Here is a 21,466-nt window from a genome sequence, read left to right as displayed (position 1 = left end):
ATGTTAGGAGGAAGTTCTTGCCAGAGAGAGTGATTTGCCATTGGAATGGGCTGCCCAGGGAGGTGGTGGAGTCACCATCCCTGGAGGTCTTCAAGAAAAGCCTGGATGAGGCACTTAGTGCCATGGTCTAGATGACTGTCTAGGGCTGGGTGGTAGGTTGGACTGGATGATCTTGGAGGTCTCTTCCATCCTGGTTGATTCTGTGATTCTATGAAGCCCCCAGAAATCCTTCCCAGCTTTCTGGTAGGTCCCCTTCACGTACTGGAAGGTTACTCTAAAGTCTCCTTGTAACCTTCTCTTCTCCAGTGGCATAGGAAGTTCCATGTAAAATCGAGGAAAAAAATAATCTTCGTTGTGTGACAGAACACAGGCACAGGCTGCACAGGAGGGTTGTGGACTCTCCCTCTCTGGAGATAGTCAAGACCCACCTGGATGCATCCCTGTATGATCTGCTGTAAGTTGTCCTGCTGTGGCAGGGGGGTTGGATGGGACAATCATTTGATGTCCCTTTCAGACCCTGACACTGTGATTCTGTGAGCAGTCCCAGTTCTCTCAGCTTGTCCCCACAGGGGAGGTGCTTTTTTTAAGGAAAAAAAAAATTACTGATGTTGTCATGAGTGATGACAAACTCCTGAAATACACTTCTGTGTGCCTTTTTTTGTGATTTTTTTGTCTGATCTATGTACATATTTAATGTAGCTTTAGGTGAAGCTGGCAAAATTACTTGACACAGCAGATTATGAAATATTACATCCATATTTAGCACAGCACCTTTTGGCCCTCAGAACATAGAGAATGGCCTCTTGTGGACTCACAGAAACATAGGGTCATTTGATTTAGAAAAGACCTTAGACCACTGGTTTCAATGATTCTCTAACTCTACCAAGGCTGGTGCTGAACCATTTCCCTCAGCATCACACCTCTGCCTCTTACATGCTCCCAGGCATGGAGATTCAACCACCTTCTTAGGCAGGCAGTTCCAGTGATTGAGAACCCCTTTGCTGAAAATGGTTTTTGGAATATCCAACATGAACTTCCTCTTGTCCTATCATATGTTCCTTGGGAGAAGAGACCAACAGCCACCTGGCTCCAAACTTCTTCCAAGGAGTTGTAGAGAGGTCTCACCTCAGCCCTCTCTCCTCCAGACTAAACAATCCCAGTTCCCTCAGACAATCCTCCTATTACTTGCTTTGCAGACAGTTGACCAGCTTCATCACCCTTTTCTGGATGCACTCCAACACCTCAACATCCTTCCTGGAGTGGTGGGCCCAAAACTGAACGCAGCATTTGAAGTGTGGCCTCACCAGTGTGTAGTACAGGCACACTATCACTGCCCTAATCCTGCTGGCCACACTGTGCTGGTAGAGGCTACGATGTTGTTGGCCTCCTTGACCACCTGGGCACACAGTGGCTCTTGTTCATCAGGCGGTCAAACAAAATCCCAATGTCTTCCTTTACTGGGCAGTCTCCAGCCGCCCTTCCTCAAGCCTGTAGCACTGCACAGGGGTAGGAAAAATTTCTTCTCCAAAAGGGTTATCAAGCCTTGGAATAAGCTGCCCATGGCAGTGATGTTGTCCCTATCCCTGCGGGGATTGAAAAACTATGTGGATGTGGTGCTGCAGGACATAGTTTAGTGATGACCTGGCAGAGCTGGATTAACAGTTGGACATGATCATATTAAAGGTCTTTTCCAGCCAAAATGGTTCTGTGACTCAAGGATGGCTGCTATTACAGGGAAAAGGAAAAAAAAAAAACCAGCCAACCAAACAATAAAACCCAAACCCCACACAACAAAGCCAGCAAGTGTCCTTGTGTTCTTCACTGCCCAGGAGCAAAGCACCAGGCTGATTGAATTAGCCTTCCTAGCATGACAAGCCCTGTGGTAACACTTGGTTTGAAAGCTATCTAGATGTGGATTTGTTTGTCTCGCAGAAACAAAGAAATGTTTGTACTCTCTATCAAATTTTAAATAACAGCTGAGATCAGGGAACCACAGGAGGCATTCAGTCTGGTTATGTTAAATCAAGCCAACTGCAAAGCTACTGCTCCTGCCCAGGTGTGGCTGTCGGGCACATCTGAGTCACCGCACACAGCTGCCTTGTTCCCGGATCACTCTTCATCTGCTCAAGGAACAGCAAAAATGAGCTGAGACAGACCCATGACACCCAAACACTGAACTTCCTGAAGTTAGAATGCAATTAAAAAAAAAAAAAAAAGGAGAGAGAGAGAACCCAAAAATGGTTGTAGAACACTAACAAAGCTAATCTCACGACCTTCAGCCATGTGAAAAACACACAGATACTTCAGCTGGCAGCAGACGTCAGCCTTATTGCTCTGCTCTGAAAATGCTGATGCATTTGCAATAAACCCCTAAGCAGGCCAGTTGTGCAACAAGTTGAAGTGACACAAAATATTAACATTTATGGTTGGTGAGTCAAAATCAAACAAACATCCTTCTTTTATAAGCTTTCTCACAGCATGTAGTAGCATGTACTGGGAGTAATGAAACATCTGCTACAGACCTGACTCTCTCGCAACCCAGCCAAGTGTCGCAATCGTTTTGCAAGGCCAGGCTACATGTTAGGGTAGAGAAGAAGCATCAACAACAGACAGTGCTCATCTCAGCTGATTCATGAAGAATGATGTCAACTGAAAGCTCTTTGAGAGGCAGATTTCCGGTGTAGAAAATTACAATTAAAAAACCCAAAAAAATCCTAAATGGCAAAGTGTCCAAAACTAACTCCAACTCCAGAATGAGAGGTTGCACCTTGAATACTGGCTTCAGTTTTGGGCCCCTCACTACAAGAGGGACATTGAGGTGCTGCAGCATGTCCAGAGAAGGGCAACGAAGCTGGTAAAGGGTCTGGAGAACAGGGCTGGCAAAGAGCAGCTGAGAGAACTGAAGTTGCTTTGTCTGGGGAAGATGAGGCTGAGAGGAGACTTGATTGCTTTCTACAACACCCTGAAAAGAGGCAGCAGTGAGGTGGGGGTCGGTCTCTCCTCCCTAATATTGGGTGATAGCAGGAGAGAAAATGGCCTGAAACTGTGAGAGGGAAGGTTTAAGTTGGAGACTAAAAAACATTTATTTCCTGAAAGAGTGCTCAGGAATTGAAACAGACTGCTCAGACAGGTGGTGGAGTCATCATCCCTGGAGGTGTTCAAGAACTTTTTGGACATGGCACTTTGGGACATGGCTGTGGTGGTTAGGTCAATGATTGGACTCAATGATCTTGGAGGTCTCTTCCAATTAAAACATTTGTACGTTTCTATGATTTATTTCAATGACACCTACAGTTCATTCAATTGTCCAAAATTGTCTGCCTACATCTATACCTTTTCAGCAGGTATAGATGTAGGCAGAAAACTGAATACTGTTAGCTATCATGGTTTTAAGGTATAAAGTATGTTTAGATGGTTTTCTCTTACATAAAGTTGTCCACTATGTTTCAGATTCCCTGTTCCCAGTTTTCATGACTGCCCTTTCTGCACAGGGATATGAGTGTCTCTGAGTACTCCAGGCTTCTGTGTGTTGCCCATGATGATGCAAGGATCATTTCCCCACACACACCCACACCTCCCCACTAATTTTTCACACTGACCACGAAGACTTGACTCTGTTTGCTCCATAGCATAAACAGAGACAACATAATTCCTGGGTGTCAGAAATTTGTCTCTACGCAGCAGAACATGTTCTATTTAAATATAGACACATTCCCATTTCCCACAAATACAAAGGTGTGCTTAAACAGCACTTGTTTAAAGATTTGTCTGACTAGAAGTTGCTTCCTGTGTCTGTGGCTGCTTTTGCATGAGAACCTTAAAGATTCTATTTACTTTGGATTCATAGATTCATAGAATGGGTCGGAAGGGACCTTGAAGATATCAAGCTCTAACTCCATGCCACAGGAAAAGGACATCTTCCACTAGATCAGGTTGCTCAAGGCCTCATCCAACGTGGTATGAGTGGTGTAGATAATCTGTGCAGGCCTACCAACTACAGAACTGGGACACAAAAATGGTGTTTCTCCTTGGCTGTGAGAAGAAAGAAAAAACAACAGTACCCTATATCACTCGTTCTTCTGCTGAGAAATCCAACTAGTCAAAATATACATAACGACACCAAGTAGGAGCAGGTGTTGATCTGTTGGAAGGTAGGAGAGCCCTGCAGAGGGACCTGGACAGGCTGGATGGGTGGGCAGAGGCCAATGGGATGAGAGTCAACAAGGCCAAGTGCAGAGTTCTGCATTTCGGCCACAACAACCCCAGGCAGTGCTACAGGCTGGGGACAGAGTGGCTGAGAGCAGCCAGGTAGAGAGGAACTTGGGGATACTGATAGATAGTAGGCTGAAGATGAGCCAGCAGTGTGCCCAGGTGGCCAGGAGAGCCAATGGCATCCTGGCCTGCATCAGGAACAGTGTGGCCAGTCGGACAAAGGAGGTTATTTTTCTTCTGTACTCAGCGCTGGTCAGGCCACACCTTGAGTGCTGTGTCTAGTTCTGGGCTCTTCAATTTAAGAGAGATGTTGAGGTACTGGAGCATGTCCAGAGAAGGGTGACAAAGCTGGTGAGGGGCCTGGAACACAAACCCTGTGAGGAGAGGCTGAGGGAACTGGGGTTGTTTAGCCTGGAGGAGGCTCAGGGGGGACCTCATTGCTGTCTACAACTACATGAAGGGAGGTTGTAGCCAGGTGGAGGTTGATCTCTTCTCCCAGGCAACCAGCAACAGAACAAGGGGACACAGTCTCAAGCTGTGCTGGGGGAAGTATAGGCTGGATGTTAGGAGGAAGTTCTTGCCAGAGAGAGTGATTGGCATTGGAATGGGCTGCCCAGGGAGGTGGTGGAGTTGCCGAGTCACTGTCCCTGGAAGTGTTCAAACAAAGCCTGGATGAGGCACTTAGTGCCATGGTCTAGTTAACTGGCTAGGGATGGGTGGGAGGTTGGACTGGATGATCCTGGGTCTCTTCCAACCTGGTTGATTCTATTCAATTCTAAGACACTTCTCACAGATTTCTCAGCTCGCAGCACTTCTCCTTCTCTCTGGCAACCTGGTCTGTGTGGTTGCCTCTGCCTTAACTCTTTAATCCAACCTAACTCTTTTTCCTCTAACCTCTTTGTTGTCTTGTTGTCTTTTATTTCTGATGGGAGGGAAAGAGGGAATGGGGAGGAGGTTTGCTTCAGGAGCCTCCTGGGGACTCTGATTTTCTGTGAGGGGTATTATGTTTCCGTATTATTTTTAACTTATATATAACTAAATATTTGTATGTATATATATATATATATATATATATATATATATATATGTATATATATGCTTGTATATTGGCTAGGCTGTGAATACAGCTTCATTCCTTAAGGGTGATTTCCTAAGTATAGGGGGACAGGTAACTCTCAAACTATCATGGTTGGGGTCTTTTTCAGCCCAACAAGTAATTAAAGTAAAATGTGGATATCATGGTTCTAAAATTGATGGGAAGATTTCCACTTCAGTTAAAGGGAGAGGTTGCTGCTCAGAGCTTTCCTAGAGTCAAGCCTTGAATAAGATCCTGAAGAAGGTATGGCAGGCTTGCACTCTCATTTACTGTCTTTCTATACCATGTTCAGGAATGTTCAGAGGAAAATTCCCTTGGTCTCTTGCTTTAATGTGTTTTTTTTTTCTCCCAGTGTCTATGCAGAAGCAGAGTTAATGATTCCTACAAGAACAGCCTGCCTCCTTCTCTCATTTTTATTTCCTCTGTATATGTATTTCCTTTTTCAAAGAAGGAACTTCTCTTTCTCATTTATGATCCCAGATGACTTTGCAATACAACACTTGAAACCTTCAATCAGAACAGGGCCATCTGTGTAGCACCCACAAAGACTAACAGAAAATGCAACTTTTTGGAACTTCCTCTTGTTTCTGACTGTAAGAAGAATGAGAGAGTTCAGTATCACGAAGTCAGCAAGGTATTGCAGTTGACAGCATGCAGCCTCCAGTGTTTCACTCTTGTCCTTCACAGAATCATCTTCACTCCCCTTTCTCTCTATTCAGATCAGTTCATATTTTGCCATGTCATAATTTGAATGTCAAACTCCCCAGCTCCAGATTGGTTTCCATTTCAGTGTGTAAAGTTCACACATTTAGGTGTTTGAAATGCAGGGAGAAGGGTGCACCTTAGGAAACAGCTGTGTAATTAAAGAGTTTTCCTGCCCAGGAGAGTGTTTGCATCATCTTCCAGCTACACAAGCAGAAATAACAAACTGGTTTGTATCAAACAGACTGTTATAATTTTTATTAATCAGTGTTACACATCAAGGTCAATTAAAAAAGCTACACTTTGTGAAATATGTCATCTAGCTACTAGATACAAATCTAGGCCAGTGGCCATTGGTATCTACTGATGCTCAGCCACCGTAAAAAAATTACAGCTCATTCTCTGATATGCAAAACCTCAAGCAAACATTCTGTGTTAAACATCCAGTAAAGCTCACAGCATTCTACTACATAGCTTCATATAGTGTTTTAGTGCAAAAGGAAGTACAAATATAAAAATACTGAGGCTTGAATTAAAAAAAACAACCAACAGAATGCGACAACAACAACAACAAATCAAAACAGAAATAAAACAAAACCAAAACAAACAAACAAACGAAAAAAACCCAACCCAAGCAACCTATGGGAGTTAGAGGTGAGTGTCTGCTATGGGTATTCTCCTAAGCTCTACGATCTGGGAGTTCGCCATGCTGCCACCATCCTGGCTGCCATGACAAGATTCATTATCGCTGACGCTGAGGCCTGCACCTGAAACAGCAGAAGAATAAAATATTAAAAAAAAAAAAAAGTTAAAACGATGACAGAAACGGTGATTTGTTCTGCTCAATTCTAATTAGTTAAATGCTTCTCTACCCCATAGCCACGTGGAAAGTCTCCTTTTCACAGAATCATAGACTCACTCAGGGTTGGAAGGCACCACAAGGATCATCCAGTTCCAACCCCTCCCTGCCATGGGCAGGGACACCCTACCCTAGATCAGGCTGGCCAGAGCCCCATCCAGCCTGGCCTTAAACACCTCCAGGGACAGGGCCTCAACCACCTCCCTGGGTAACCCATTCCAGGCTCTCACCATTCTCATGCTGAACAACTTCCTCCTCATGTCCAACACTAAGCTGGGGGCAGATGTGACTGGGTTGGTGTCCTGGAGTCCTGTTTCCCTAAATTCCTCTCCTACCCGGACTTCGGGGGGAAAGGGGGAAAGCCGCCTGGTTTCCCCCTCCCTCGCCTGCCCTGCAGCCGTGAAGCGGGGGGAGGACTGCCCCGTGAAGGGGGGGACTGCCCCGTGAGTTCCCGCGCTGGAGCCAGGCTGGGATTGGCCATGCGCTTTCGCGCCTAAGGTGTGGTAACTCTGCCCTTTGTCTAGCGAAGGTTATAAATATTGGGGGTCTTCCCACCTTTGGGGTTCCTGCTTTGGAGTTTGCCCGTGCCTGGATGTATGTGTCTGCCTGAGCTCACACACTCCCCTGTGCCTGGACTGCAGAGAGACCAAGGATTCGCGTTCCTGTTAGGCACACCTTTGTGTGCCTAACGACCCTTAACGACCCTTAACGACTCCTGCAGCCGCTGGAAAGGAAGAGAAGGACAGACCGCACGAGCCAGCCTGAGTGAGTTATTTGGCTTAGCTTAATTTAGTAAGAAACCGCTATTAATTAATAGCTGAGGCCTTTTCCAAATTCTGAATTCCAAAATGGTCAGATTATTGATGGTATCCTTGTAGATCTAATTCTCATGCAACTGAACCTGTTTATCAAACTAAAATAATCTTTGTATATATAGTTGAGGGGGGGGGGTTTTGGGAAAATAAAAAATAACTATTTTGATAAATTCTTGACTTGGCCACGTATCAAATCCTGCCCTCCGCAACAGTTGGAGGGCAGAAGGGCTCTGCAGCGGGACCTTGACCACCTGGACAGATGGGCAGAGTCCAAGGGGATGGCGTTCAATAGCTCCAAGTGCAGGGTGCTGCACTTTGGCCACAACAACCCCATGCAGAGACACAGGCTGGGGTCGGAGTGGCTGGAGAGCAGCTACACAGAGAGGGATCTGGGGGTACTGATTGATACCCGCCTGAACATGAGCCAGCAGTGTGCCCAGGTGGCCAGGAGAGCCAGTGGCATCCTGGTCTGCATCAGGAATGGTGTGGTCAGCAGGAGCAGGGAGGTCATTCTGCCCCTGTACTCTGCACTGGTTAGACCACACCTTGAGTACTGTGTTCCATTCTGGGCCCCCCGGTTTAGGAGGGATATTGAGATGCTTGAGCGTGTCCAGAGAAGGGCGACGAGGCTGGTGAGAGGCCTTGAGCACAGCCCTACGAGGAGAGGCTGAGGGAGCTGGGATTGTTTAGCCTGGAGAAGAGGAGGCTCAGGGGTGACCTTATTGCTGTCTACAACTACCTGAGGGGTGGTTGTGGCCAGGAGGAGGTTGCTCTCTTCTCTCAGGTGGCCAGCCCCAGAACGAGAGGACACAGCTTCAGGCTGCGCCAGGGGAAATTTAGGCTGGAGGTGAGGAGAAAGTTCTTCACTGAGAGAGTCATTGGACACTGGAATGGGCTGCCCGGGGAGGTGGTGGAGTCGCCGTCCCTGGAGCTGTTCAAGGCAAGGTTGGACGTGGTGCTTGGTGCCATGGTCTAGCCTTGAGCTCTGTGGTAAAGGGTTGAACTTGATGATCTGTGAGGTCTCTTCCAACCCTGATGATACTGTGATACTGTGAACCTGACATCATAGTTCTGAATCCATAGCTTTCAGCATTATCTGACATAGTTTGGTCCCATCCAGACACTGTTCTGCATAACTCTACTGTCAGACACTTTATTTGTCTCAGTAAATGGTACAATAGCTATTCAGAGGTTGCCTTGAAATCACAAAAGCATAAATCAAGGTCTGGTTTAGGCTGGGTTCATGGTCTGGCTCTTACAGTCTGGTATTTCCAAGGACTTCTTAAAGAAGAATTGATTTTTAATGATATAATTTCCCTGTTAAACTCCAATTCCAGCTATTTTAATAGGACTGTAATTTGAACATGAGAAAAGATGATGACTAAATGTCCTTTAAACCCACATTTTGGCACAAGTTGGTGTATTGTGTTTTCTTTCTGCTGTGAGAAAATGGTAGACTTCAGCCCATGGAAACTTCCAAAGTATGTCTGGAAGAGACCTTAGGAGGCCACCTTCTCCATCCTTCTGTCACACAGCTTCTGACAGCTTGTGGCTTCCTTGTTTTTTGGAGGTTTGGATTGTGTGGGGTTTTTTTTTTTTTTTTTTTTTTTTGGGGGGGGTAAGACTTGATCTGGTTAATGTTTAGATAAATAATATTGCACATTTTTTCATGAAATGTGTATTTTTTCAGACCACTTCTTCACAGAATATCAGCTGCAACTGGAAACCAGCACAGCTTCATTTCCTCTCTTTAAGTTATAGAGTGAATTCTAAAAATATGTGAGTCTTAAAAGCATAGAATGCCCTGGGTTGGAAGGGACCTTTAAAGGTCAGCTAGTCCAACCCACAGAATCATTAGGGGATTTGCCTGCTTGCGTTCCTTCCTTTCTGCCTTCCTTCCTCCCTCTCTCCCTTTCTCCCTTCCTTGTTGTTTTTCTTCTTTAATTAAAATTACATGCTTTAAATTCAGATCTTGTTATGGTTTAGGGCATCTAGGCTTTAAATCTGTTGCAAGATGCACATCAGTGTAATTAAGCATGATAATTTCAAGGCAGGATAATTTCAGGCATGGTCTTACATTGATATAATTTACAAATAATTAGGGAAATTATTAATTTTGAGGCAGAAACTGATCTGTAACCACACATAGTTCAAGGGAGTTGCAAAGGAGAGATGCTGAGCTCAAAAAAGCCCCAAATAGAGAATGCCGAGAGATGCAATGATTTGCATTTTTGTGCTAAAAAACATTTCCATGAGTTCCTATCAGTTGCATAGTGCTTCTCTCATTTCTGTCTCAGCTAACATTCCAGGCTTTGGGGTTTCCAGGCTTTGGAGCTTCTTTGTCCAAAGACAAGACTAGGGTAATTTAGGTTTGTTTGGAATTAACTAATAATTTTCTATGCCCCTATTATTCCACTTTCTATGCCCTTATTATTCCACTCTGACAAATTTTTTCCATAGTATCCTTCCTTCCACCATTCCCAAAGCAGAAAAGCAGTATGCACAGCACAGGGATGATCCCTTGCTGTGGGAAGTCAGAGTGAAATCTTGGGTATGGAGCCTGCTTCAGAGAATTTGAGCAGAAAGAGCTGCAGGACCAGGTAACCTTTCCTGTAGAGGTCTGGAAGAAGTCCTGGTAGGGGTCAAACTTGGATGCAACACTGCTTGAACCCAACCCTGCTGCATGCAGGTGAAATGTGGATGTTTTTGCACCATGATCCTTCCTGTTTAGTCACAGAATTCATGTATATTCACTAACATCTACTAGAGAAGCCCTGCTCTTGGTTCTGTATGATGCAAGCTTTTGAGACACCAGCAATTACTGCCAGAGAATGATAGGAGGAAATACACACCACTGGAGTAAAAAAAACATCACCAGAGTAAAAACATATCAGCACAGAGAGGTACAATAAGAAAGACAAGAAGATTAGGCTCTGAATCATTAAAATAAGAGTACTGAAGAGGATTAAGCCATACTTACTGATTTAAATTTATAAGTGTATTTAATCTTTTCATTGATTTGTGGTCCTAATAAGTAAGAGTTGCTTGAAAGTCACGGGAAAAACTGTATTAGATAAATAAGTTACTTGTGGTGGTTTGGTTTTTTTCCTTCTCTTCTCTAAAACTGTTTTAGAAAGGAAACATGACTGCAAGAGAGGAGGTAAATTTACCATTTGGGGGTGGAAGGACAAGGTAATAACCTTCAAGTAAACAAAATACTTTGAATGGAGAAACAGAACAATACTTCTTATGTAGCATCAATACCACTGGAATTATCTCAGAGCACTTACTTGGACTGAAGAGGGTACAAAATTCAAAAAGGGGGGGGAAATCCCACATTACTGAAAACATTTAACATCTTATTTAAAGATGATGAACCCGGGATCAGATTTTGAAGTGATCATCGACTGATGGGGTTAGAAAGACAACTCGACTACACTGCAATTATTCAGTATGGGGTTTTATAAACACTTCTGTGCTGGCTACCATAAAGAGACTGGATGCATATTCTTATAGGTGATGCAGGCTTTGGGTAAAGTCAGAGGAGATTTTAATTTTTGTTGTTATGGAGGCTCTTGTCAAGAACTTGTCAAATCTGAGACTGAAGTAGGCTGCTTTGGGTTTACAAGTGCCTTGTTCTGCTGCGGATGCAAAGACAAACTATGCAAGAGCTAATCCTTTTTAGGAAGGAGAGCTGCAATGTAACCAGGATACCAGCTTACCAAACAGTGGGCAGACTAGGAAGGGTATGACTGTTTACACCATGGAGTTTCACAGGGTTCAGAGGTCCAGGCTGCTCTCAGATTGAAGCAGGAGTCACTCTCAGCCAGACCCCACAAAGATTACGCTACTCTAAGGATGCTAGAGGTGGATAGCAGGTATGTAGCAGACAGTGTTCATTTTCCTCACCGTGTGAAGGAACTAAATGAAGAAAAAAACGTAGGAAAACGAGGCCTTGGCTTCCTTTCTTTTCCATATCAAAGGGCTGGCTAGAAACTAGAAAGTCTGGCAGTTGGAAGTCACGTAGCTCGCTTTGCAAACCCAGTGAGGTCCCTCCAGTGACATCTACCGGTTGAAGGATTTTGTCAGAGCATTCCAACGTGCCCTTGAACACCAGCTGTTATCATCTTGCTCGTTCAGATAGGTCTCAAACTCCCACTGGAACATTTTAAGGGAGACAGAGCTTGTTCTGTAATTACTGCACTCCTATCTCCCGGGGGCACTTCCATCATTATTTAGAAATTAACATAAAGTTTGATTTAAAAAAAAAAAATAAAATTATTTCTTAATATTTTTCCAGGAGTTTGACTTTATAAAAATGACACTAACAGACATCTAAACTTCTACAAATGAAATCCTGGTTGGAAGAAAAACTTCCTGGATATTATGCAGTCACATTTACATGCACAGGTAGAATGTCCCCATCCAAATGAAAAGTTGAATGAATATGCAATGTGGTTACCCCTATTTCCTTTTCCTTGGTGAAATGAGCCCTTCAAAACAGCAATGACATAAGTTGATAAAGCAGAGCAAGCATCTGGCACTTTGCCACTGTCTGCATTTTATCTGTCCTGTGACAGTCTCCAGGATGTTGTACTGAACACCCTTCAGAAGCTGTAAGTTCAGATCTTTCCTCTCGTTCAGGATTGCCATCATGAGAGGCCCTTGGTGAGTATGGTGTCCAGTTGTGGGCTCTCTAGTTCAACACAGACAATAAACTCGCTGTAGAGGGTCCAGTGGAAGCTACAAAGATGGTGAGGGGCTTGGAGCATCTCTGCGAGGAGGAAAGGATGAGAAATCTAGGGCTGTTTAGCCTGAAGGAAAGCAGACTGAGAGGGGAACTTCTCAATGCCCATCAATATTTGAAGGACAATGAGCAAGAGAACAGAGGCAGATTCTTTTCAGTGGTGCCCAGCAGCACAACAAGGGACAACAGGCACAAACAGGAACCCAGGAGGTTCCATACGAATAGCAGAAACTTTGTTGTGGAATCTCCCTCTCTGGAGAGACTCTGAACTCTCTTGGCCATTGTGATCCTGAGCAAGCTGCTGCGGTGGTTAACCCTGCTTTATCAGGGACAGGATTGCACTACATGATCCCCAGAGGTCCCTTCTACCGGCTGGGGACAGAGTGGCTGGAAAGCAGCTAGGAGGAAAGGGACCTGGGGGTTCTGATAGATAATAGGCTGAAGATGAGCCAGCAGTGTGCCAGGTGGCCAAGAGAGCCAATGGCATCCTGGCCTGCATCAGGAACAGTGTGGCCAGTAGGACAAGGGAGGTTATTCTGCCCCTGTACTCAGCACTGCTCAGGCCACACCTTGAGTACTGTGTCCAGTTCTGGGCTCCTCAATTCAAGAGAGATGTTGGGGTGCTGGAATGTGTCCAGAGAAGGGCAACAAAGGTGGTGAAAGGTCTGGAACACAAACCTTCTGAGGAGAGACTGAGGGAGCTGGGGTTGTTTAGCCTGGAGATGTGGAGGCTCAGGGGGGACCTCATTGCTGTCTACAACTACATGAAGGGACATTGTAGCCAGGTGGGGGTTGGCCTCTTCTCCCAGGCAACCACCAATAGAACAAGGAGACACAGTATCAAATTGTGCCAGGGAAAGTATAGGCTGGATGTTAGGAGGAAGTTCTTCCCAGAGAGAGTGATTTCCCATTGGAATGGGCTGCCCAGGGAGGTGGTGGAGGCACCGTCCCTGGAGGTGTTGAAGAAAAGCCTGGATGAGGCACTTAGTGCCATGGTCTGGTTGACTGGCTAGGGCTGGGTGCTAGGTTGGCCTGGCTGATCTTGGAGGTCTCTTCCAACCTGGTCGATTCTATGATTCTATGATTCTAACCCTCACCATGATGGGATCCTGTAATTCATAAACTGGGAACCTGCAGTGGTAACAAGCCAGGTTTGAACAAGAGCTTACTCTAGCACCATAGCCGTAGCAAATTGAAAGTTCTGAGCTGGTTTATGTAACAATGTTGTTATAACAGCTACACCTAGCTGGGGTTTTTAACTTAGAGAGTTTTCCAGGTATTCTCCACATAGAATATTTCTTTATAATTCATCCCATATGCCACTATTAAAAGCAAAAAGACTTCACTGGGATGAGGATGCATCAGTATCCCCCACTGATATTGTCCAACATATACCTGGAAAGTACCATGTGCCAGGGTAGTTTGTTCTGCTCTGACATATAAATATATTTGCAATCACCTTTCTACAGGAGTGGGTCACCAGTTAGCACTGAGGGTGGCTGGGTCCCTCTCTGTCTTTACTCTCTCACAGAGGAATGAGTTGGTTCATGTTTGTCCATCATGAAGGGGGAGAACGAGACCATTTGTAGGAAATGGGAAAATGGATGGAAGCTCAGAGATCAGCAAAACTGTCATGTTTTGTGGTGCTTATGCCTTGGTGAAAACCTGATGGACAGCTTGCTGCTTTAGGATGGATTCCATCTACTTTTATTCTGCTGGCTCCTTATTTAACTCCCCAGCCTTAACCAGAGCAGAAGTCCTTAGGGAACTGGGCTTCAGCCATCACAACAGCAACATACAACTCTGTGACAGTCTGGATGATACTGACCTTATTAAAAGGTCTATCAGTATAAACTTCGCAAAATAAATCAGAGGAAAAATGAGATCAAGGCTAAAATGACAGCAATTTTACAGTTAATTAGTGTAATTAACAAAACACTACTTAGTAATTGTTCTCCTCAGTAGACACTAAACCTTTAAGAAAAAATAATAAATATTTTTTTAAAAAGTAAAGGGAAAAAAAAAGGAGATGTTGGGTAGAGGCTGGGGTTGATCTTAGAGGTCTTTTCCAGCCTTAATGATTCTATGATGCTATGATCCTATGATTCTACAAATAGGCAGGACATGCCCCTAGATTATTTTATTTCCATAATTGTTCTATAATTTCCCTCACCTAAGCTGGCTTGGATCTGGCTTCCGAAAGGTTCCCACAGCATGAGAGATGAAGTCATGGGGTGAACAGTGAATCCTTACTATGTATTTCTGTAACGACATGCACATACTTGTTGGAAAGTAGGAATTAATTGAAGAGGCTTTTAGAAGCCATGGATTTATGACATAAGGAGCCCAACTTTAGAATTTCTTCCGCCTAACAAAAAAAACACCTGTGTCCATGTGATGCAAAGTTTGTACAAAAGCTGGCAAAGACATAGTATGCTGTTGGCCATCTAATTTGCTAGAAGTGCAGTTGTATGCCTTCACCTGACCCAGTCTGTACTCCAAGTTAATCTGTAATTAGTCCCAGCATTAATGATTACAGAACCAAGGGCTAAGTGCATGGTTCTGTGATACATTTCTTTAGCAACAAGGCCAAGTGTGTCAGCACATCCACCTGTGGAGCTGTGCTGCAAACTGCACATTACTAAACCACTGTGGGTTAAGAATAAAGTTAAGCTTTAAAAAGTTGTTTGGGTTGTTTAAAGCTTTGTTAGCCATCCTTCATTCCTGCTACTTATATAGATCAGCTACAGTGCAAGGGTCAGACAAGAGGACAAATCTTTGCTGTGATTATACTCCCACTTTCACCTATTCTGGCTGCCAGATTAAACCTCATGGTTGAAGGCAGTGTGTATAAATTAACCTGCAGGCAGCTTTAATCTTCACAGGGAGAAAGGACAGGTGAAGTGCAAAAAGGCATAAAGACACATTCTTCTACTAATCAGTGATGATCCTCAGCCAGCTTTTAGAGTAGGAGATAATACTTTAGCATGGCTGTGGCTGAGTTTAGTTATAGATTCATACAATCATAGAATTGTTTTGCTCGGAAATGACCTCTGAAATAATTGAGTCCAACCATCAGCCTAACACCATCACGGCCATTAAATCATACCCCAAAGTGCCACATCCACACTAGACAGCTTTAGAGATGACAGATAATGGAGGTTTCTTTCTGTTTCTACTTATAAGTAAAGCTCAAGCAACAGCAGAGCAAGGCATTTCTATCCTTCTTCTATACCCAAATGGCACACCTCCCAGTTTGGAAGGGACAAAACTAGTTAATGTGGTGCAAAGCAGCTTTTCTCTCCTCTACCAGTTCAGATGAGTAGTTCTCAGCCTAATGAAGTAAAGCCTCATCTAAACAATGCTTGAGAAGTGCTCCTTAACAGCAAATTATATAGACAAGAGGAAGGCAGCAGAAAAGCATCTCAGCTGCCCAGACATTTTAGCGTGCTTAGAGAAGAGGTGGTGGCCTTCCAGCTGCTGATGACCACTGCTTCCTTCAGGTTGGGACTGGTCCTCAAATGACATCAAATTGATGTTGAGTGGTGAGGGGAGAGGGAGAAAAAGGGGGAAGGATGATGACAATAACGGAGCCTCTGAGTTGTTGCAGTTTAATGTGCAATTATGCAAGAGAGAAAGGCATGTCCTACCACGAGGGAGAAACAGACAGGCTCCTTTCAGCACCTGCTAGCTTAACTGTCAGACCAGAGCTCACTGAACACTTTAGCAGCATAAGCCTGTAATACCAAACAGAGAACAAATCCCACCTCCCACCACCTCATCTGCTTTCTTGTTGCTCCTATGAAGTTTTCTCCTCTGTACCATGAAGAGTGCCTTCACTTCTTGGTCACCCACTGGGCTGGACTGGAGAACAAGTCCGGATGAAAATAATAAACCAGATATAACTTTTAGTTACAGAAAAGCTCACGGTTTTGGTTCAAAGAATGTGTGGAGCCATAGCTTGTAACTAAGGCAACAGCTGACAAACATTTACTGTGGTGGTTAAAGCTACTCTGACCACAACACCGCATCTTTCAGTTTGACTTGTTCAAATGTTTGGTGTGAGGCTGAAACCAGATGGCTTAGAAATCATGGGGTTTTGCTCCTGTGATGTTGCTGGGGACACAGTTTGGGCACAGGAGTAAGCATGAGGGCTAAACAGCCAGATACTGCTTCAATCATTAATGCAAACAAAAACATTTTTCTCTGAATGTGGTGCCTGATTCCAATAACATTAATGCAAAAGGCTCATGGGACCAATAGTAATAAAATATTAACAGAGAAGACAATAATAACACTTAGGCAGAATAATCTAAAGCTGTCTGTAGACCTAATTCTATTAGAACTGAGAACTAATTAACCAATGATAGAGCTTGAAGATTTGTCAAAAAACGACATTAAGTGCTAAAATTGTGGTGAATTTTATCAACCGCAATTTTTAACTACTGCTGTTGTCTAGATAGCTTTTCATGATTTGAGACTCAAGTCTTCCATAGTGCGCAGAGCTTGTTGCAGAAAATAGAGAAACTGATGTCAACTGAGCTTCTGAAGCTGCTGTGTGTGATGGTGGGCGTGTTAGATGTGAATGGCTTCATACAGAATCAGAGAATCTTAGAATGGTTTGGGTGGAAAGGGACCTTTACAGGTCATACAGTTCAACCCTGCTGCAGTGAGCAGAGATGTCTGCAACTACAACAGGTTATTCACAGCCCTGTCGAACCTGACCTGAAATGGTTCCAGGGATCACAGAAACATCCAGGTTGGAAGAGACCCTCAGGATCATCAAGTCCAACCTATAATGAGATATCTGCCAGCTCTCCAAGCAACCTGGGCCAGACTCTTCCTCCTATGTAGTCTAAATCTCCCTCTGTTAGTTTCAAACCATCACCCCTTGTCCTACTGCTATTGTTTATAAATTATCTGGTTCCCTTTAAGGAAGGAGTGAAAAAGTAGAAGCTACCTTGTTAGCTACTTAATAACTTTGTAACTGCAAGCTTATGCACCTGGATTTGAAAGTCTTGCCCAAAATCTTTAACTGTCTGTCCTGGAAGGCTAATAGGCCTATTAGATGTCCTATCTTGCCCCACCTTTTTGCTGATGAGGGAAGTAAGGGTGGAAGGAAAACAAAGATTTGGGCCATTATGTTCCCTCCCAAAGTGATAAACAGGTACCCACAGGTGTTTATGCACTTGTTAGTGTCTTGTCCAAATAAGGGTAAGCCAGCCCTCTCCTCACCTACTATGGTCAGTTTCGCAAATGCCATTCTGATTGGTGAATCTGTGGCCAAAGAGTCTTTGCACTTGGGCAAATAATATCAATTGAGCTAAGCTGCAAACAGTTGTGCTGCCTCTGCCTCACTGTGCGATGCTCTGCTCTATGTTCTACTCTACTCAGACAACACGCTTCTACCTTGCTTTTCTCAGCATGGATGTGTTCTGCTCTGCCTTATGCTTCAGACCAGCTTAGCCCTGATGTTTTGGACTTGAACTACCTGGAAACTTAAGTGCCTCATGTTTACCAGGAGAAGGCATTAAGTGCTTCATGACGTGGTGAGAAGTGTCACTAACATCCTGCTCTCTGCACATCTACAAGAGATCCTGCCTGCAGCTCTGCAAACCTCTGTGCCAAGAGGAACCAGGATCAGGTCAGAGATAGTCTGCCTCTTTCCCAGCACCCCACTAGAGCCTGGGAAGATCCAGAAGCCTCTTAACAGCTATCAAGATGATGAGCAGTTCCAACACTGCTGCAAAGGAAGCAGGGATTACCTTGAAATTTCTGCTCCTCCACTGTGAGTAGAACAGCCTTTCCCTATGGCTCCAGGCCGCCTATTTGTAAGTGGGGCAAAGCCATTTTGTGGCTAAACTTCCCATTTTCTGATCCTCCTAAATTAATGAATTGCCCATAAGTGTTCTTGTGAAGATTTTCTGGACTGAATTAGAAGCCAAATTTAACTAATTTATATATAGTTTGTGGGCAGGGCTTTTTGGAAATAAAATAACTACATTATTTTATAATTCCTGCCTCATTAATTGCCCCAACTAATCCACTGCATAATAGAAAGATACTCTACAAAATACCCAGGAAAATTAATCCAGACTTTGGGACAATCTTCATAAATATTTGCCTTTCTTAGTCCTAAAACAGCTATTAATCATTCAACTATCCTCATAATTAGAAGAGTTTTCCACAATGGAAATCTGCTTAGGAGATGAAGTATTAAAAATATACTAAATAAAACCACCCCTTCATTAGTAGCAGTCCCTGTCTTCCAAACAGGTGCCCCTGAAGGGAAAAAAAAAAACAACAACTCATGAAATTATTGATGCTAATATTATCAGTATCTCATTACTGCCTCTTGCAAGGTTGTATGGTATCCTCAAACATCATTTAGGTGACCACCTACTACCAAGCCAGCCCATCTGTATTTCACCTTTTGTTAGAGGAGGAGGGCTGGGGTTAGTATCTGCCAGGTCTTACCACAGGATCACAGAATGTTAGGGACTTCTGGACATGAGCCAATAGTGTGTGCTTGCAGCCAGAAGGCCAACTGTATCCTGAGCTGCATTCAGAAAAATGTGTCCAGAAATTGGTGAAGAGCAGATTTATATTGGATGTGAGGAACAAGTTCTGCATCATAAGGGTAATGGAACACTGCAAGATGTTTTCTATGGAGGTAGTTGAGGCCCCAAGCCCTGTCAGGCTCTAAGCAACTTGATCTAGCAGAGGATGTCTCTGCTCACTGCAGAGCAGGCTAGACTAGTTGACCTCTGGAGGTTTCTTCCAAACCATTCTGTGATTTAAGTGCTCATAAAAATATCATAGTCTCCAGTCTGCTGCCATTTTCTGTAGGTCTGCTTATCATCATGACTCAAAACATAATTTTGCAAACTGCTTCTCTGTTATTTTAGATAGCCTAAACAGCATTTTCCATGGAACAGCAGTCCAAGGGAAAACAATTTTACTTCAGATTTTCACTAGCAGATTATTTTAATGGAGGTCATGCAATGGTGACTCCATTAGCATGAAGATAACAAAACCACTTTGAGGAATAAGGAGAAGAGTCACTCACCAGTCTTTAAAGCAAATATTAGGTCATCAAATTCCTGTGATTCCTCATCAGCAACCAATGAGCTGGTGCTAAATCCTCCAGAAGGGTGGAAAACATTGCCATTTTGTGGACTCTGCTTAAAGGCAGCACTAGCTTGACTAGCAGGCTGCAAGGATGCCCTCTCCCAGTCTGCAGGCACCTGCAGAGTTTAAAAAGACACAGAAATGTAGTTAACACCAAAACTGTAGTTCAGAAGCTGTAAACTACAGGCAGTGCTGAACTCAAGAGCAAGACACCAGCCATTCTATGGCTTCTGTAGTGGACCAGCCAGCTCACTGCCTCTTCCTCTGCTGGACCCTGCTTCTCTGTTCTATAAGCTCTCATTAACCACTGGTTATGCCTTTTGTTCCCAAAGAAATCCAGAGGTTGAACTTCTGATTATGAATTTGACCATCTAATTATCATTACTTTCCATTATATGATCTATAGCTGGACCTTGCTAATAAAGTATCTTAAAGCAATTTGTCAGTCTTTTAAGGTTCTGTGGCCATTTGAGCTAGATTTCTAGCTCAGACATTAAAAAAAAAATTGGAACAGAGAAACTTAGAAGTGGAAGCTCTGAGTGGACAGGTGAACATTCTAGGGATAGACCACATCATGGCAACAATGGATAAGTTAATATAATTTCATTGGAGCATGAAGAGCTCCATGTCTGGAAGCACAGCTTGCACCTTCCCTTTTGCTGCTTCTGCTGTACCTGCTGCTATCTTCCCCTGCCACTGTTTCGGCTGCTGCTGCTTTGCTGCTGCTTGACCCCTTCCCCATCTTCCTTAAGGTTATTATATTTCTGTAGTAGTTTATTCTCTTTATACTGTTATATTGAGTTGAAACTGTAAGAAATACAATTTTCATTTTTCCTGACTTTCCAAAAATCCATGTTGTAGTGAGTTTTACTCTACCAGGGGAGGGATCTGCCCTAACCTGGGACAGGTTCTGATTGCAGCATGCAGCCCAGTAGACATTGACTTTGCTATAGCTCATTTTCCACTTCAAAGTGGAGATGCAAAAAAAAAAAAAAAAAAAAAATCAGAATTTCAGTTCATGAGACAAGAGGTGGTTTTGAAAATCTGTCCCCTCCTTAGACATGATGAAAAGCCACAATACTGGATTCTAAATAAATATATTTTAGACAATCAAAATATGTTCTCTTCACTTGTTGCTCATCCACCGTTTAGAAGCTGAGGAACATAAAAGCTTGCTGTCCCCCACAATTATTTTTCACTTCCCTTCCCTATTTTAATTTTCCTTTTTTTTTTTCTTTTTCCCCTTTCCTTTCCTTTTCCTCTTTTCTGTTTTTCTCTTTTTCCCTCTCCCCCTCCCTCTCTCTTTCTACGAATTTTGCACACCATGACTTAAGATAATTAAAGACTTAAAACTCATCTAAGAACATTTAAACTGGTATTTTGATTTCTCACACTGTACTTTTGACAACACTTCATCCAGCCTCTATAATAAACTGAAAGCTTAAGCAAAAGAAGAGGTGTTTCTCATGATGGGATGTTAATAGGGAATTGTAAGTTTGAAAAATATCACCATGGCTAAAGACAACAATTTTATATGGTGAAAAAAACATAATAATGCCTTCCACTTCCCAAAGCCAACATCTAACAATTATCTTCTCATTCCTGCATATTACACTTTGGTATTGTCACTTCAATCTCCAGGTACATTTTCCATAGAGAAAGTGATGACTTTGAGCATCATTACCTCTTCCATAGCACTGATGAGGTTCTGAGTGGACTTGCTGATCTCTCCACCTGCAGCTGGCAGACCACTGCCATGTGTGAAAAAAGCTGATCCTGGAGTTGTATGCCCATTCATGTCTACAGTATAACTTGCTTTCACAGGACAGCAAAGCTGGTTGTGCAGGATGAAATATACCACAAAGACATAAAGACCCTGAAACAAAAAGAGAAAAAACATCAGT

At 43.6% G+C, this 21,466-nt stretch overlaps 1 protein-coding gene across 1 annotated transcript in view; it reads right to left on the bottom strand.

Moving 5' to 3' along the window:
- Positions 1–6,240: 6,240 nt before the first annotated feature.
- Positions 6,241–21,466, bottom strand: part of ADGRV1 (adhesion G protein-coupled receptor V1) — a 450,458-nt gene continuing 435,232 nt past the window's right edge. Inside the window, 3 exon segments of the mRNA XM_064176319.1 lie at positions 6,241–6,777; positions 19,501–19,678; positions 21,247–21,438. Coding sequence (XP_064032389.1) covers positions 6,659–6,777; positions 19,501–19,678; positions 21,247–21,438 — 489 coding nt within the window. The 3' untranslated portion in view covers positions 6,241–6,658.

This window comes from Pogoniulus pusillus, chromosome Z (assembly GCF_015220805.1).
Source record: "Pogoniulus pusillus isolate bPogPus1 chromosome Z, bPogPus1.pri, whole genome shotgun sequence".
NCBI lineage: Eukaryota > Metazoa > Chordata > Aves > Piciformes > Lybiidae > Pogoniulus > Pogoniulus pusillus.
The sequence above is the reverse complement of the archived record's forward strand: the minus strand, read 5'-3'. Positions and strand labels throughout refer to the sequence as shown.